The sequence below is a fragment of the Hyperolius riggenbachi genome, chromosome 1 (assembly GCF_040937935.1).
Source record: "Hyperolius riggenbachi isolate aHypRig1 chromosome 1, aHypRig1.pri, whole genome shotgun sequence".
NCBI lineage: Eukaryota > Metazoa > Chordata > Amphibia > Anura > Hyperoliidae > Hyperolius > Hyperolius riggenbachi.
The window spans coordinates 264,853,970-264,870,841 of record NC_090646.1 but is presented as its reverse complement, the minus strand read 5'-3'; the positions used below and the strand labels follow the sequence as shown (position 1 = coordinate 264,870,841).

General features: G+C 42.3%; 1 protein-coding gene across 14 annotated transcripts in view; it reads left to right on the top strand.

The window, feature by feature from the left end:
• ARHGAP24 (Rho GTPase activating protein 24) overlaps window positions 1-16,872 on the top strand; it is a 682,757-nt gene that overhangs the window by 618,213 nt on the left and 47,672 nt on the right. For all 14 annotated transcript variants that reach the window (XM_068233497.1, XM_068233498.1, XM_068233495.1 and 11 more), the window contains one exon: window positions 12,225-12,432. In XM_068233497.1, the coding sequence (XP_068089598.1) occupies window positions 12,225-12,432 (208 nt within the window). The remainder of the gene's footprint in view (window positions 1-12,224; window positions 12,433-16,872) is intronic.

Here is a 16,872-nt window from a genome sequence, read left to right as displayed (position 1 = left end):
TGTCTCTTGCTCTGGCCACTTGGTCACAGGATACATATTATTTCTGTTCAGCTGTAAGCACTTTTGCTACTTATGTCCTTTGAAAGCTAGGGTTAATCCATAGAGCCCTGGGACATTTTCCATTTTTATATGCTACTGTCCACAAAACGTATGTTCAGGGAAACGTCACAGCTTGAACCTCGATAGATCATTGTCCTACTGGGCTTATCTGAATGACTTTTCAGAGCTAGTGCTGAGTCAGTCTGGCACGCCTGTCAAGAAGAGGCCAATGACCTTGTTAGATCCCATGGAAATGGCTGCGTATGAAGCAATACATATTCTGGACATATTGTATGGATACACAAATATACGGCTACCACTGAGAAAACACTTTGTTTATATAGCATGTTCTATCCCATGTTGTAAATCAATGTTACAACTTATGTATGTAAATTGCCAAATATGTTAATAAAAGTCTAAGTTCTAGTTACTTATTTCCTTAAAGGACCTCTGTCATGAAAATTCTAAAATGTAAAATACATGTAAACATATACAAATAAGAAGTACGTTTCTTCCAGAGTACAATGAGCCATAAATTACTTTTCTCCTATGTTGCTGTTACTTACAGTAGGTAGTAGAAATCTGACATTACCGAGATTTTGGACTAACCCATCTTCTCGTGGGGGGTTCTCAGGGTTTTCTTTATTTTTAAAAGCACTTAGTGAATAGCAGTTGCTCTGTACAACTGCCAAAAAAGTGTGCAGCGAGCAGGGAGGCTAGCCAGCGTCTTTGTATAAATCTTTTTCAGGGAATGTCTTTATTAAGAATAAAGGCCATGCTGAGAATCCCCCATGAATAGATGGACTAACCCAAAACCTGTCGGTAATGTCAGATTTCTACTATCTACTGTAAGTGACAGTAACATTGGAGAAAAGTAATGTATGGCTCATTTTCCTCTAGAAGAAATGTACTTCTTATTTGTATGCGCCATCTTGGCCATCTTTGTCAAAAAGATCCAGCAGTCTCCGTGGCTTGGGAGTTTGATATTTTCTCCTGGGCTGCACTCTGGTGCATATGCTTGATTTCTAGATAAACACATCTTTGCAATCACCTTTTTTTTTGCTGATCAAGTTTGATATTTTCTCCTGGGCTGCACTCTGGTGCATATGCTTGATTTCTAGATAAACACATATCTTTGCAATCAGAGAAACAAGAAGGCTGTCTTTGCTGATCTCCTTTGCATATGCTTGATTTCTAGATAAACACATATCTTTGCAATCACCTTTTTTTTTGCTGATCAACACAGAAATGTATGATTACATTTTTCAAAAACAGGTTTTTATAAAAAAAATTTTTTATATATAAGCAGCATCTTGGTACAAGAAAATTAAATGAGACAATGATAGACAAAGCACATGCAATAGTATGACTTTCACCACCAGCAGATGCAGTATTACTTAGCTAAATTTCTTAATTAAGCACAGTGAATTTCACCAAGATGAGCAATAATGACAAATGCAGAAAAAGAATAAAAAAATATTCAACAAGGTAATAAACGACAAGTACAGTAGCTGTAATGTATATCAACTATATAACAAACTGCTGCCCTGTTTGAAAATAGGATAAAACAAAGCAGTTAGGACTGGTATACCAATTTAGCATGTCATAGTATTTAACACCACAATATTCATAAAATTCCTAGGTTAGTGAGTATAAGGTAATTATTGGAGTGGTCATCCCTTTGGACCTTAGAGTGGATAGTTTGTTGTAAGGCTTCAAAGTGCTTTAGAAAAAGTATCCAAAGGATAGTTATAAAGTTATGAAAGGTACTATTAAGTTCCACGATAGTCCTTCAGTCTGCAACTAACTAAATATTTAAGATTTAAGTAATAATAATAATTCTAACATTTATATATCGCTTTTCTCATGCTTGACTCAAAGTGCTTGAGATCTGCAGCCACTAGGTGCATGCTCAGTAGGCCACCCTGCAGTGTTAGGGAGTCTTGTCCAAGGACACCTTACTGAACAGGTACTGGATTACTGAATTGGTACAGCCAAGATTCGAACCCTGGTCTATTATGTCAGCGGATGTGTCCCTAACTAGTATACTATGTGCTATATAAAAGCCATTACATGTGCAGCCACATGCATCAGTAATGTGCATAATTTAGAGCCCTTACTTAAACTCCCCCCACTAAACTTGGAAGCGAGTGTCAAGTCAGATAGCAGCAGACAACGGAAGGGTGGTGGAGCTGGCCATATTCTTGAGTCACCTACAGCAGGGGTCCCCAACCTTTTTCGGCCCGGGGATTGCTTTCCAGTCCAAACATTTCTCCAGGGACTGAATGGGGCGTGGTCGGCAGATTGGTGCAGGCGCATGGAAAACCATTGGGCTCCAAAACAACCTCACACAGGCGCAGATAATCACCTAGTTTTAGGTAGCCTCCCTCCCAAGTATAGATAGCTAGATGTGCCCCCAGTGTTATGTAGCCTCCCCCAGGTTGGGTAGCTAGATGTGCCCCCAGTGTTATGTAACCTCCCCCAGGTTGGGTAGCTAGATGTGCCCCCAGTGTTATGTAGCTTCCCCCAGGTTGGGTAGCTAGATGTGCCCCCAGTCTTATGTAACCTCCCCCAGGTTGGGTAGCTAGATGTACCCCCAGTGTTATGTAGCCCCCTCCTAGATTAGGTAGCTAGATGTGCCCCCAGTGTTATGTAGCCTCCCCCAGGTTGGATAGCTAGATGTGCCCCCAGTGTTATGTAGCCTCCCCCAGGTTGGGTAGCTAGATGTGCCCCCAGTGTTATATAACCTCCCCCAGGTTGGGTAGCTAGATGTACCCCCAGTGTTATGTAGCCCCCTCCTAGATTAGGTAGCTAGATGTGCCCCCAGTGTAATGTGGCCCCCTCACAGGTTAGGCAGCTAGATGTGCCCCCAGTGTTATGTAGCCTCCCCCAGGTTGGGTAGCTAGATGTGCCCCCAGTGTTATGTAGCCTCCCCCAGGTTGGGTAGCTAGATGTACCCCCAGTGTTATGTAGCCCCCTCCTAGGTTAGGTAGCTAGATGTGCCCCCAGTGTAATGTGGCCCCCTCACAGGTTAGGTAGCTAGATGTGCCCCCAGTGTTATGTAGCCTTTTCCCAGGTTAGGCAGCTAGATGTGCCCCCAGTCAGCATTACCACCGGTCTGTGTGTCTGGCCTCTTCTCTTTATTTTTTTTGTGTCAGCAGGGGGTGCTGTCCTCTCATTACAGGTCCGCTGTGGTGCACTTTACTTGTACAGCTCCAGATGTGTGTCAGCATAGGGACCGTACAGAGGATGAAGGGGCACAGCTGACACTGTAATGAGAGAACAGCACCACCTACTGATACGATGCTGCATGCTCCTCTGCTAAAAAAAAAAAAAATAGAGGAAAAAAGAGCAGACCCACGGACTGGCACAAAACAGCCCACGGACCGGCAGTGGGCCACAGACCAGGGTTTGGGGACCCCTAAGTTATAGGCATTTGCCTACGGTGCCTAATGGTAAATCCATCCCTAAAATATTTAGGGAAGTAGATTTGCATTACAGCACAGCAGTTAGAGGTCACCTATGACAGCCTCAATACCTTTTTTGCAATGGGTGTTCTCTAAACTGATATTTAAAATCATCTTAAAGTGAACCCAAGGTGAAAATAAACTTTTTTTTTAGATATCCCATGGTTTTATTTTATAATTAAATATTTCCAAAGTAGGTGGAATATTGTATTGCCTCTGCTCAATGGCAGTCTATTATACAATCCGATTTTTGATTCCGATTAAAAAAGTACTGCATGCTGCTACGTTTTTTAATCGGAATCAAAAATCGAATCGTATAAAAAATCGGAATTGCATGTAGCGTGCAAGAGGCCTTACACTGTCCATACATGTTTATCTCCTCCCCGAGTATAAGGGGACACAGAGAGGACTGGGCAGGCTCTCTAAGATCCAGAGCCGTCCCTTAACTGAGTATCTAACTATTGTTTCCCCTGGTGGTCACAGATATCCTTTAAGGATGCAGTAATCATCACATTTTTAAACTACACTTTAAAGACTGGTTTGCTTTAACTTTCAGGTTTTTTTCTGACCATTTTACTCTTGACCTGCCTGCAGACACGTTCTGTAGTCCCTGGTCGGCTTGCATGGCACCACCCTACACAACTAGTAAGACAGCATTACATCATCACTAGGTATGGTTCTGATCCAGTTCTGAAACATGCCTGAAGAAGACAATTAAAGTTTCGAAAGCTTGCAGAAAAAGCTTGTACAGTTAGTCATTAAAGGTATCACCTAAATAACTTTTATTATTCTGTCTTCGGATTCTCTCCATAACTATTACCAGACCACATGCATCTGGAATTATCACCAGTATATTCAACTTAGACCCACCTTCTTGTCAGGTACATAGTAAGTGATTACAACTAGAATGCTGATTGGCAGAGAGGAGGAGCGCACAGGGTGTTTGGACCAAGCAGCCTATAAGAGTAGCTGACCAGAACCACTGAATGTAAAGGGAAATCTAGAATAATGCAGGAAGATAAACATGCCAAGCATCTGTTTTAGTTTTATCTCTACTTCCCTCTAACCTACTATAGAAATATTATCACAGACTTGTGAGCACTCTGCTCATGTGGTGTTACTCTATGTAAAGATTAGGTAAGTCTGCATGTTGCAGTGTCAGGCATGCATTGTGAGTTTAAGATTTGATGTTACTGAAGGCGACAGTTAAGTAGCACAACGTTCTCTTCATCAAATAAGACTCAAACAGATGTTTAGGATTAAAGGAAAAAAAATATGAAGTGAAAACGTCAGTCAGAGAAAACTTATCATATTTGAAGACTATATAACCCTCACATAGTTGCAAGGTGAAGTGATCACGGATCACATGACTGACGAGGAGCCCAGGTAATTGCAGCTGAATACTAACATCAGGTACATAACTACTAATTTGTTTGTTACGGTTGAGAGCATTGAATTCAACAAAGCAGCCCATTATTATGTGTACCTCAATAAGGTGCTTACAGTCAAAGCTTTTCCTGCATGATAGCTATAACTGAAATACATTACAACATAAATATACTGTACATTGTTGATGCATTATTGCTTTGTGACAGAGAATGCAATAAAAACAAGGTTTTCTGTATTTTCATTCCAATAAGGTATGCTTAGATTAAAATCCTTATTTCACCCTCCTGCATTTTTCATTGTTAGTAAAGGGGAATATAGAATTGCACAACAACATAATTTTCATATTTGATACAGCAGTTCCAGAAAAACTCCCTCTCTGGAAAAGTCAGTTATATCTACTACAGCTGCACACTAAAAACAGAGTTGATGTATGTTGAGACATACAATGCACGAATTGATGTATGTACAAACATACAATGCACAAATGCAAAAGTACTATTTTGTACATTAAAAAGATATAGGTCGTGGAACTATATCTCTATTAGTATTCATAGTCTTTACTACAATAGGTACTTAATTCAGGACATGTAATAAGGCCTTTTTCACTTGGGAGGCCGAAGACAGTGAGGAGGCAGCCACTATATTGAGTCACATCTGAACGCAACTGCAGCAGTGCTCAAATGCAACATAATGCATTTTTTTTGCTGCTGCCTAACACGCTGACATGCATTGGGTTACAAATGCTGTCATTTAGATGCTCGAAATTGCACCCGAAAGGTGCTTAGTGTCCGGAAAATGGAAGGGTAATCTGCCCTACAAGCATGCAGTTCAGCCATCTGTCTCAGGGCTGGTGCTCACCGGAGCGGTTCTGGAGCTTTTTTAAAACGCTTGCAGGGGGAAAACCACTTGGCTAATGAAAGTGAATGGGCTTGTGCACACCAGAGCGGTTAGTTTTTTCCACAAACGCAAACTCGGGGGCTGCAGCATTTTTTAGATTTCTGAGGCGTTTCGGCCTCAGTGTTAGAGTATAGGAAAGTGGAAAACCGCTCTGATCAGAGCGGTTTTCCAGTCATTTTTGTTACAGAAACTGTTCAGTAACAGCTTTACTGTAACAATATTTGAAATCTACACATAAACGCTCCAAAAATGTTAAGCATGTTTAGAAATCGTCTCTAATTATGCCTAGAACCGCTTCAGAAACCTCTAGCGTTTTGCAGATCTGCTAGAGGTTTTTGGTGTGCACTGGGCCTGAAAGAGGCTTTAGGCTCTGAAGAATAGTGAACTGATTATTCAACTCTTACCAGCAGCCTTTATAATCCCAAACTAGACTGATTGCAGACTTCTTGCACTGCGAAAAATTTCATTGACTAGAATTGGAAGCATTTGATTTGCATTGTGTCATCTGGAATACTCTATGACAGCAAACAGAACACAAATCTGTCACATCAACTTCAGGATTTAGGAAATTGTCTGTCAAGGCAAAGTCATTCCCTCAAACTTTTTCATTCCAGTTGGTAAAAATCTGGTGTGATATTGTTATCTTCCCCTGTGTAATACAGGAGGCACTGATATTATCACTTGCTTAAATCACTAGTGCAGTATAACTACCAGTTTGTCCAGCCGTAAGTATGGCAATAAATATATTGGTTGTCACTGTTAGTAATGACTTTACGTCATGTGATACAAGGCCAGGGTGAGAATAAATAACGTTATCTCTCCCACTGTGCACCTTAAGTATTTAGAAACACATAAATATAACCCAGGTCGCAGACTGAACGGCACTGACGTTATTTATCACAAAGAATTAATGAGCTGACCTTTCTTCTCATTCAGCTTCTGGAAAATAACACGCTTATACATGATACAACAATACTTCCTGGAGCTGGGCCAGCCGCAGCCTATCAAACATTCTGTGCTTGAGCACTTACTTTTTTACTGAAGAAATCTTAGCAGTGGAAATAACCCCTTGCTCCACTTTGAAATGCAGGAAATAGTACTTTGCGTTAAAGCATGAAGAGGCAAAACAGAATAGAGATTTCTGGGCTGGTCTGTGAACATTCAACCTCCTCTGAGAGTAATGTGGTACATGCAAACATATTTCATGCCTCTGTGTAAAATGTATTATTGTTGTAATGCCTCCCCTATCTATTGTACATCGCTGCGTAATATGTTAGTGCTTTATAAATAAAGTTTAAAGGGTACCTGTAGGAAAAAAGATACCCCACATGGGTATTCACCTTAGGAGAGGAAGGCCTCTGGGTCCTCCTGGGGCTTCCTCCATTCACCTCCATGGGGTCGTTACAGCATTGCTTCCCCCAAAAGCATAGCAGTAGCAAGGACCTGATCAGGATTTGATGGAAAAAGTGGTAGCCAATCAGGTCAGCGCTTCTGCACATGCACAAGCCATATGCACATGTGCAGTCCCTTGGCTTGTTCCACTGAAGCCTGACTGGGTCCGTGCTACTGCGCAGGTACATTGTGGCCCCTGTGATCTTTTGGTGTCGCTGCACTGGAACAGCCTGGAAGGGGAAGAAGCCTCTCCTCTCCCAAGGTTTTTATCCAAAATCCAATTAATAATAATAATTGAAAAATTATTGTCAGGCCTTTGGTTAGGACAACCAAACAATAGGAGAGCAAAAGACTTGCATAAGCTGTTTGGCTGCAGATGTGATCTGCTGTTGTGTGAATGGTGTTGGCACTGATACTACAACGGAGTAGAGTCTTCATAATCTTCAAGAGCGCACCCCACAGGGGATGATGAAATTGCTACTTCCAGTTTGTGGCCGGCATTATATCTACCCATTTATTGTTTTCGGCAATTTGTATTGACCTGAGGAAGCGGGCCGTGACCCGTGAAACGCGATGTGAGATTGCTTTTTGAATAAAAACTTTTTTCTAGTTGAACTGGTGTCTATATCTTCTGGAGAGGTAAGCAATTACCTCTCTTTTTATTAAATACTTTTTTATTTAAAAATACTAAAATAGAACATACATTGGGCGCCTCCATCCTACCCGCTTCCAGTTGGTGGCCTGCATTTAAGCCCACATGCTGTTATGGAGGTGGAAAAAAGGCCTTCATTAGGCAGGCAAAGTTGATACTCAGACAGTGTATGACTTCAGGTCAGTAAGAGCAGTTGTCAGAACAGACAGGGTGAGGAATGGTGGTCAAGCAGTGCATAGTCAAGTTAGCCAATCAATAGCCAGGCAGAAGAAGATGTCATGTTGAGACACAAAGCAGCCATCAGGAAATATTTTCAGGTACAGTGAGGTCAAACAATCAACATCAGTGATGAAACAGACAGAGGCAAGCATCTTCTAGAGGCAAACTCAAGAAAAGTTTACTGCAGGAATCATGTGAGTTAGTAAACAGGAACAGAAAAAACAACCTTACACCAACACAGGAGAGCCAACACTGGCCGTTCTTCCACAGGCATCGGAAGTGTCACCATGATGCATGGATCTCAGAAGCACAATGAAAATGCTTTATTCCCCTTGTTTTATGAACAGGCACTGGGTACACCTTTTCAGTAACCATCTAAACCCTGACCTAGTAATGTTTGTAGACTTTTGCCACTACAGAATGTAACATGAGCATTACTGTATTTCCTGTGTAAAAATATGTGTTGTGTACATTGGAATATAGAGTGAGAATCGGAAGTGTGTGTGTGTGTGTGTGTGTGTGTGTATTCTGCTCATGTGAATGTACATGTAAATACTGCACATTTAGCCTTAATTACTACTTATCTTAATATTGATCAAAGCAATATAGGCAGTAGTTTTTTTCAGAGAGGCAGCCAAATAATAACGAAAGAATAACAGAAGAATAATCAAGTGTGGGATTAAAAGCTTGGTTCATGTTTTCAGCATAATCATGTTGCATTGAGGAGGTGAGGGACTTGTGTCTATACTCAAGGAACCATACACTGACTGTCAAGCAGACGTGGCATTGTTTTAAGACACTGAGTTCATAAAATAACCTTTAGCATCAGGATGAAAGGTACAGACAAAGATCTCATGTGCACATCACTTATTAGCTTGGACAGTGTCTGTGACAAAGGGCACCTGATCACCCGTCTTCTGTACTGTCTGACGCTTCATGGCAGGTATGAGCTCCAGTGCTGGAAACATTTAGTTATTGTTCCCTTTAAAGACATACTATGTAGTATGTGTTCTATACACTTACCACATAGGGGGACACAGTAACAACAAATCATTACACTGGCCATGTATGTAGTGGGACTCAGGAACAGCCATTCTGAACACTTGGGGTATTATTATATGTGTAAACTTTTCCTGACAGTACTTTGCTGTAGGAATTATGTTGGGACATGTAAGGCGCTTCATGTTCTCTTTCACTGGCTGCTTTAACTATACCATAAATGGAAGAGAAAGCAGTGGCACTGTGTCCCATAAAAGCGTACGCTTTATTGCAAAACAACATAGATACCGTGGTTAGCAGTGGGGGTGGGCTCTGTGTAAAAGTGTATGCTTTTATGGGACACAGAGTGCCACTGCTTTCTCTTCCATTTATGGTACAATAGGCTGATCTAGCGTGCATGTTTCCCTTGCATTGCTACAGTTCACTGAAAGGGTCTGCTTTTTAAATTGATTTTGATTAGATTTAGTTAAGATGTGTTTTTTTTTCTACTGAATTTTAAGTCTGATTTTTAAAACATTAAGTTCTTCTTGGCAAGTTAGGGCCCATTTCCACTAGCAAAATGATCCGGATGCAGCTGTCTCTAATTGCCTACAGGAATTGGATGTTTGCTGCGAGAATCTGCAGCAGGCATTCGCTTATTTTTACCTGGTCCCATCGCATTGCATTGCATCGCATCGCAAAAATAGCAAGCAATGGAAACTGCTACATTGGTTTTTAGTTGGGATGCGGTGTGATGTATATTCATCATGTATACAATTTTTAAATACATTTCCTACATGTACCAGATCGGGAGATTCCAGTTGTAATTAACATGACAACATGAGATCTTGTCTAACTGTCAGTGGTACGTACAGCACAGTAGTGGATGTTGTACAAGTGCAGGTCTGTTGTTTACCTTAATGAGATTGCTGGCTAGTGGTGAGGTTGCCCAACCTTAGCACATTATAATAACATTTACATTAACTTTTAGGTGAAATTAAAGGGACATTTTGCTACCATCTTTTTTAAGAATGACCATTTATATGGTTACCCTATAGACAGCCTACTTTTAAGTAAATCTAAACTTAATTTAATACTTGCATTCAGATAAAGGAACAGTAAATGTGCTTTATTCCACTACCAAGCAGGAAACAGATCCTGCATACGTAATAAGCAAACATGGTTGCCCTATGCACATTCAGTATATCATTCAAACTGTACATAGAAACAAGCTTTCAAAATATTAGCACACATTGATAAGATTTATATTAATATAACGGATTGTATTTATGTGCCTATGGAACTTTAGAAAGGCAGCAGATTGTAAGTAAACAGTTCACACAGTATACTAGAATAATAATGTCTTTGATAACTTCAAAGTAAACAGGGAGATTTCCTTCACCAAAATGAAGGTTTGCACTCTGTAGAGTACACTTGCCACATAATAGCTATCAGAGATTAGTAAATAGGGATGGGCATTGCTTTTTATCGAACTTGACGTCAAAGTGAAAATAGTAATTTTGTGTTAACTTGAATCTTCAAGTTGTTGGCTTGTCCAGTGAAAAATCAGGCAAGAACAATGAAGCACACAAAGCATCCCTCGGCAAATCAAAATCTTTGTCTTCACTGGCAAATTAAAGTCTTGTTAATGGGTGACACTTCTCTAGATAAAGATGTAGGTATCGGGGTGATTCTGATGCCATCCTCCTGACTGTAATGGTCCCACTAAAAGGAGGCATAAATTATAGCACAGGTTATATACTGTATATCACTAAGCAACCAATAGCATTTTTGGTGATATTCATTTAAAACCCCCACATTGCTTTTATAAAATATAGCTTGTTGCCTGAAATGCATGAAGGTATAAAAGGAACACAATGTCAAGCCCTTCACTTTATATGCCACAGAAACAAACAGGCTTCATAAATACAATACAACCGTTTTAATGCATTTACTAGAGGCCAGATCTGTGATTCCTTTAGTAAGACTGTTACAGTCAATAAGATCATAGCAGTCACCTCACTTTATACTGAAGATTTGTAAGTAAATTATTGTGAATACAACAACAAAACATTTGTAAAGCGCTTTTCTACAGTAGGACCCAAAGCGCATAAGCTTACCTTAGATTGGTACCTTTGTGATGTGTTACAGGGAAAAAGTTATGAGATCATACATGTCAGACAAAACAGTTTTGATTTAAACACCTCCAGAGTTTGAACTGTCTTGAATGGGTGTGGCAAGGCATTCCAAAGGCTAGAGGAGCATGACAGCAGGCTTTGGCTCCAAAGGTTTTGAGTTGAACTCTGGGGGTATTCAAGTAATTCCATCCTGTTGATCTGAGATGTGGAAGGTGTCTTCATGTATTCGGGTCTAAGTTGTGTAGAGATTTGCATATTAGCATGCCAATATACAGTCGTAGCGGGATTCATAGACCAGTGATGTAATTTTGTGTACTATTAGTAGATTGATACAAGGGTGGAAACCTAAGCAGCCTGGCCCTGTTGCCACTCATAAGCACCTTTTCATGTAAACAGATTTCTGATCACACATACAATAGAAATGCTGATCATAAATTATTGCAGCCACACTAAAGCTAAGTACCCACGGGGGTACAATTGTAGCTGTCGCCGCACACAGTTCGGCGGCAGTTCGGCGACAGCTCGTCGCCAAATCCCTCTGCATCCACACGGCAGCAGAGGGATTAGCGATGCGGCGGAAGCTGTCGCCGAGTTTCCTCCCCCCCGCCGGAAGCTCCGTGTAGTGTGTGTGGGTAGCTGTCGCTAGCCCGCATACACATGCGGGGCTAGCGACAGTTCCGGCGAGGTTGCGGCGACGACTGTAGCCGGCGATTGAACATGTCAATCGCCTGGCGACAGCTCCGACGGGCGACGGTTCGGGGCGCGCGCATCATACACACGGGGGAACTGTCGCCACAACATGCGCGTGCCACGCGGTTGCGGCGACGGCCGTCCCCCGTGAGTATGGGCCTTAACAGGGTCAGTCACTTTGTTCTCATTGTTCTCCAGTGTTTTCCAGCTATGTATAGTATAGTTGTGACACAATTACTATCTCAGTAGAATAATGCAAAGTTTTATTTTTTTAAACTACTAAAAACACAGTTTACCGCTTGTCATTTGACTGTTTCCATTTCAGAATTAATCTGAAAACTCTTCACTGTCTATTTGTTGCAGGTATATTTGGTCAGAAATTGGAAGACACGGTACGCTTTGAGAAGAGGTATGGCGCCCGGCTGGCCCCCATGCTGGTGGAACAGTGTGTGGACTTTATCCGCCAGCGGGGGTTGACAGAAGAGGGATTATTTAGGCTGCCAGGTCAAGCAAACCTTGTGAAGGAGCTTCAAGATGCATTTGACTGTGGGGAGAAGCCAGCATTTGACAGGTGAGTTTTATTGCCTTATGACTCAGCCTTAATAATAATCATAGTCCGCTTAAATAGCACCTGTAATATACACGTGTGTGTGTGTGTGTGTGTGTGTGTGTGTGTGTGTGTGTGTGTGTGTGTGTGTGTGTGTGTGTGTGTGTGTGTGTGTGTGTGTGCGTGCGTGCGTGCGTGTGTGTGTGTGTGTGTGTGTGTGTGTGTGTGTGTGGCTTTAACAAGGAACTTAACCAATGACAGTTACTTTTGAGGATTTCATGGAAATGTGACTTTGCACAACATTTAAAGAGAGTCTGAAGCCAAGTAAAATAGTGCTTTTTATTCACCTCGTTTCTTCTGCAATATCAGCTAAGATGAATCGCCACATTCCCGCGGCATAACAAGGTCTGTAACAATCCGAACTCCTGGGGACAAAAATCCCTCGTTACTTCATGGAGGAGGCAGAGCTTTTCGCTGTAGCTCTGCCTCCAGTTTAGTCAATCGCGCTGATCGCCACCTCTCCCCGACCCTCTTAGTGAAAGAAGACTGAGAGGGGCAGGGAGAGGCGGCTATCAGCGCTGATTGACTGTACTGGAGGCAGAGCTAGAGCCCAAAGCTCTGTGTCCCTTGGCAGCAAAATCCACAACTTTGAAAGTCGTGGATTTGGCCCTGGGAGTTTGGGGGGGGGTTACAGACCTTGTTTTGCCGCATTCCCGCGGTGATTCATCTTAGCTGATATTGCAGAAGAGAATAGGTAAATAAAAAGCACTATTTTTCTTGGCTTCAGAGTCTCTTTAAGTACAATCCAGCAGCGCCAAAGGGATAAGAATTATCGGCTCAGTTGTGATGACACGACGCATGTATACTTTTTTGCTTGTATATCAAGTCAAAATTTGCTCTTAAAACAAGTTACTCTCAATCCAAGGTTTTACTGTATATTTAATGGCTGCTATGTTGTCTGATATCAGCTTAACAATTAGGGAATGTTATTACTTTCTCATTCTCATATTCAACATTAACAAACAATAGACCAAGGTAAACCATCATTCATTTTACCTTACCGAATTGTGTGACTTTCCTACCTCTTACCTAGCAGAACAAAACTTAAGGTAAATAAATAGGCATTTTATGTAGTATATAAAATGTTTATTGTGATCTTGACCGAATGTGTAATAAATTTATGGAAACTCTGGGTATTCAGCCTTGAACTCGCATAGCAGCATCCCAGGATTTTTTGAAAAATGCATCGGTTCTCTGTGGTAGTAACAACATAAAACTTTATTCAGCCATTGCTGCATTAGCTGTGGTCCTAGCAGTGCCCTCGCCATGTGATGTGCTGTAAGCTTATGCTGTGCACAATCTATGGTAAAAGTAGCACTCTTGGTGGTAAATAAATACATATGCAGATAATTCACAAAAATAAGAACAGAGAGGGGGTTAGACTGGAATGCCCTTCTAGCATGACACTCACAGTAAAATAAATCTGGTTGAATAAATTATATGCTCTTCTTTCTAATCACCGTAGTGTTAGTTACTTTTGTCTTGTCATGAGTGACTAATGAGCAAGGAGATCCTACTTCACGATGAACAGCCATATGCAGAAGAGTGACTAATTTATTCACACACTACAGATCTGCCTGGGTTGACGTAACACAACTGTTCCGCTAAGCATTGCTGGCAGATCTTACAGTCTGCCCAGAGAAATATCTCATTACATGAATGTCTTCTCAGAGACACTCGGAGGAAGATGGGGGAAAAACTTCTGTTACTATTGTTCTTCTAGTCAAGTGATGGACTGCTCCTTAACTTAACGACCAGCTAACGCCCATAGGCGTCAGCAGGTCTTAAGTGGGTTACCATGGAAACAGCCTTTTCATGTCAGTTCACGGAGGGTGTCTCCGTGAACAGCCAGAGAGCCGCCGATCGCGGCTCGCCGGCAAAATGTAAACACGCGGGAAAGAAATCCCCGCTGTTTACATCACACAGCGCTGCTGCGCAGCAGCGCAGTAAGGCAGAACGGCGATCCCCGGCCTCTGATTGGCCGGGGATCGCCGGCATATGATAGGCTGAAGCCTATCCTACAATGCGCAGGACGGATATCCGTCCTGCGCCGCTCACAGGGGGAGGGGGAGGGAAAGGGACGGAGCGCCGAAAACGCTGCAGAGGGGGGCTTTGAAGAGCCCCCCCGCAAAGCGCAGCAAGCCGGTGGCGATCAGACCCCCCCCCCCCCAAGAGGACATCCCCCTAGTGGGGAAAAAAGGGGGTAAGTCTGATCGCCCTGGCTCTATCCTGATCTGTGCTGCGGGCTGGAGAGTCCACGCAGCACAGATCAGGCAAACCATCCCTGGTCCTTAAGTGGTTAAGCTCCTTTAGCCATCTCTTTGGCTGTTTTCTCCAGTGGTGTTCCCAATGACATACTGTATACTATTTCCATTTACCACAACATATTCCTCCCATGTAATGTCTATTTCTATTATACAAGTACAAAGTATAGAATGTTTGGATATGTTTCTATTGACGTTTTATATAGAATGAAAAACGGTCAGAAAATGTTGAAGAGTTTTATTGCTTTCCATTCCCTTTTTGTCCTTTGCCCCCTGGAGCTTTGTAGTTTTTATTTTACAATGTGTGGTCCTGTAGACAGGCAGGGACGGATCTAGACCAAGTTGCGCCTGGGGCAAGGTCAGGTTTTGGCGCCTAAGGGTCAGGTTTTGGCACCTAAACTGCCATTCCCCATCCAGTTTTGGCGCCTAATGGTCAGGTTTTGGTGCCTAAAGATCAGGTTTTGGCGCCTAAACTGCCATTCCCCATCCAAATTTTGCCGCCTTTTTAAGAATTCAACAAACTGCGCCTGGGGCAAGAGACCCGTCTGCCCCCCCCCCCCCCTTGATCCGTCCCTGTAGACAGGAAATGAGGGGCAGCAATAAAAACTAGTTGGAGAGTGTCACTTCTAGAGAGATTTCTTTACTTCCTGTCTGTAGAGCAGGAATGTCAAACTCCAATCCTCAAGGGCCTCACACATTTTTGGCACCGTTTAAATTAATTGATGGGACTGAATAAGGAAAGGGGTGATTCATCATGTAGAACAGATTTCTCTATTTCTCAGTCTATCCTCTATACTACCATGGATATGGCACTTGAGGACTGGAGTTCGACACCTGTACAGGATGTAATGAGAAGTGTCCCAGAATGTAATAGGAACAGTGCTCAGCAAATAAAAAATGTATTTTACTATTTTCTTACAACTGCTCAGGTAAAATCCTTTTTTATCTTTTTTCCTGGAATTGGGCCTAAAGGGACCATGCATATTTTGCTTTGCCTTCCTGTCCGCAATAGCATCCTGCGCCTGTGTAGGACACATTTGAGGATGAGAACATGAAGAAGGAGACGCGTGGCTAGGCCTGCGCAGGTGCAGAAAGCCCGCCGACTTCCTGTCAGGGCCTGTCAGCGAAAATGAAATTAGCTGGCAGCAGGGGGCTGAAGGCTCCGTGAGTGACTGTGCGGGCATGGGACGACTGCAGGGGGCTGGTAGAAGCCCCAGGAAAGTAAAACTGATTTTTTTATTCCTGACTTAAGTGTCCCTTTAAAGGTGATACTGCAGTCACATTTTTTGTAGTAAGTGTTGAGGAGTATAAGAAAGAATGAGATCTTCTGACAGATTTTTTTACTGCGGTCTGAGGACATGAGGAGACTTCTGCTCACTTCCTGTACCATAGATGGGGTTGCTTAGAGCAGGAACTAAAGTGAACTCCCTCTAATGGGGACATACTGTACATGGCAACAAAACACATTTTATATACAGTGGTTACGACATCAGTCAGTTGTTATTGCTGTTTTTCTCACCTAAGAAAATCATCAAGAGTATTCAGTGAATGAAAATCTATCCCACAGGGATACACATACCTATAAGATCTTTACTGAAGTGCTGCAGAAGATGTTGGTACAATATAAATACTAAATAATAATATAAGAAATTCAAGATTTTGGCCGTAGTTACATGTTAATGATACAGGTCACACACACATATATGTTATGGCCAGAACCCGAAGTCTGGCCACTTCGGGTTCTGGCCGGTCAAATCGAGATAGGCGGAGAGAGGCAGAGCAGCGCACAAAGCCACTCGCAGGACGTGTACACTTCAATGCGGAAGTGCCATCCATTTGGCACTTCTGCATGTGAAGTGTACGGGTCTGGGCGGGTAGCATGTGTGCTGTTCTGCCTCTCTCCGCCTCTCCGGTCACCCTGATCTGAGGTCTGTGAGTAGCGCAGACAACCCCCCTAGCCATACACAGCGGCCAGAAAAGCCCACACCAAATTTTTTAGGGGGAAAAAATCAGTCATAAGTGTATGGTACATTGGTTTGATTCTTCAACTTATTCGATCAAGCATAAAAATCGTTCAGACTTTTTTAGTTGCAAAACACTCATTTGGATTGTGAATGGCCACCTTTAGGCAGCAGCTTCT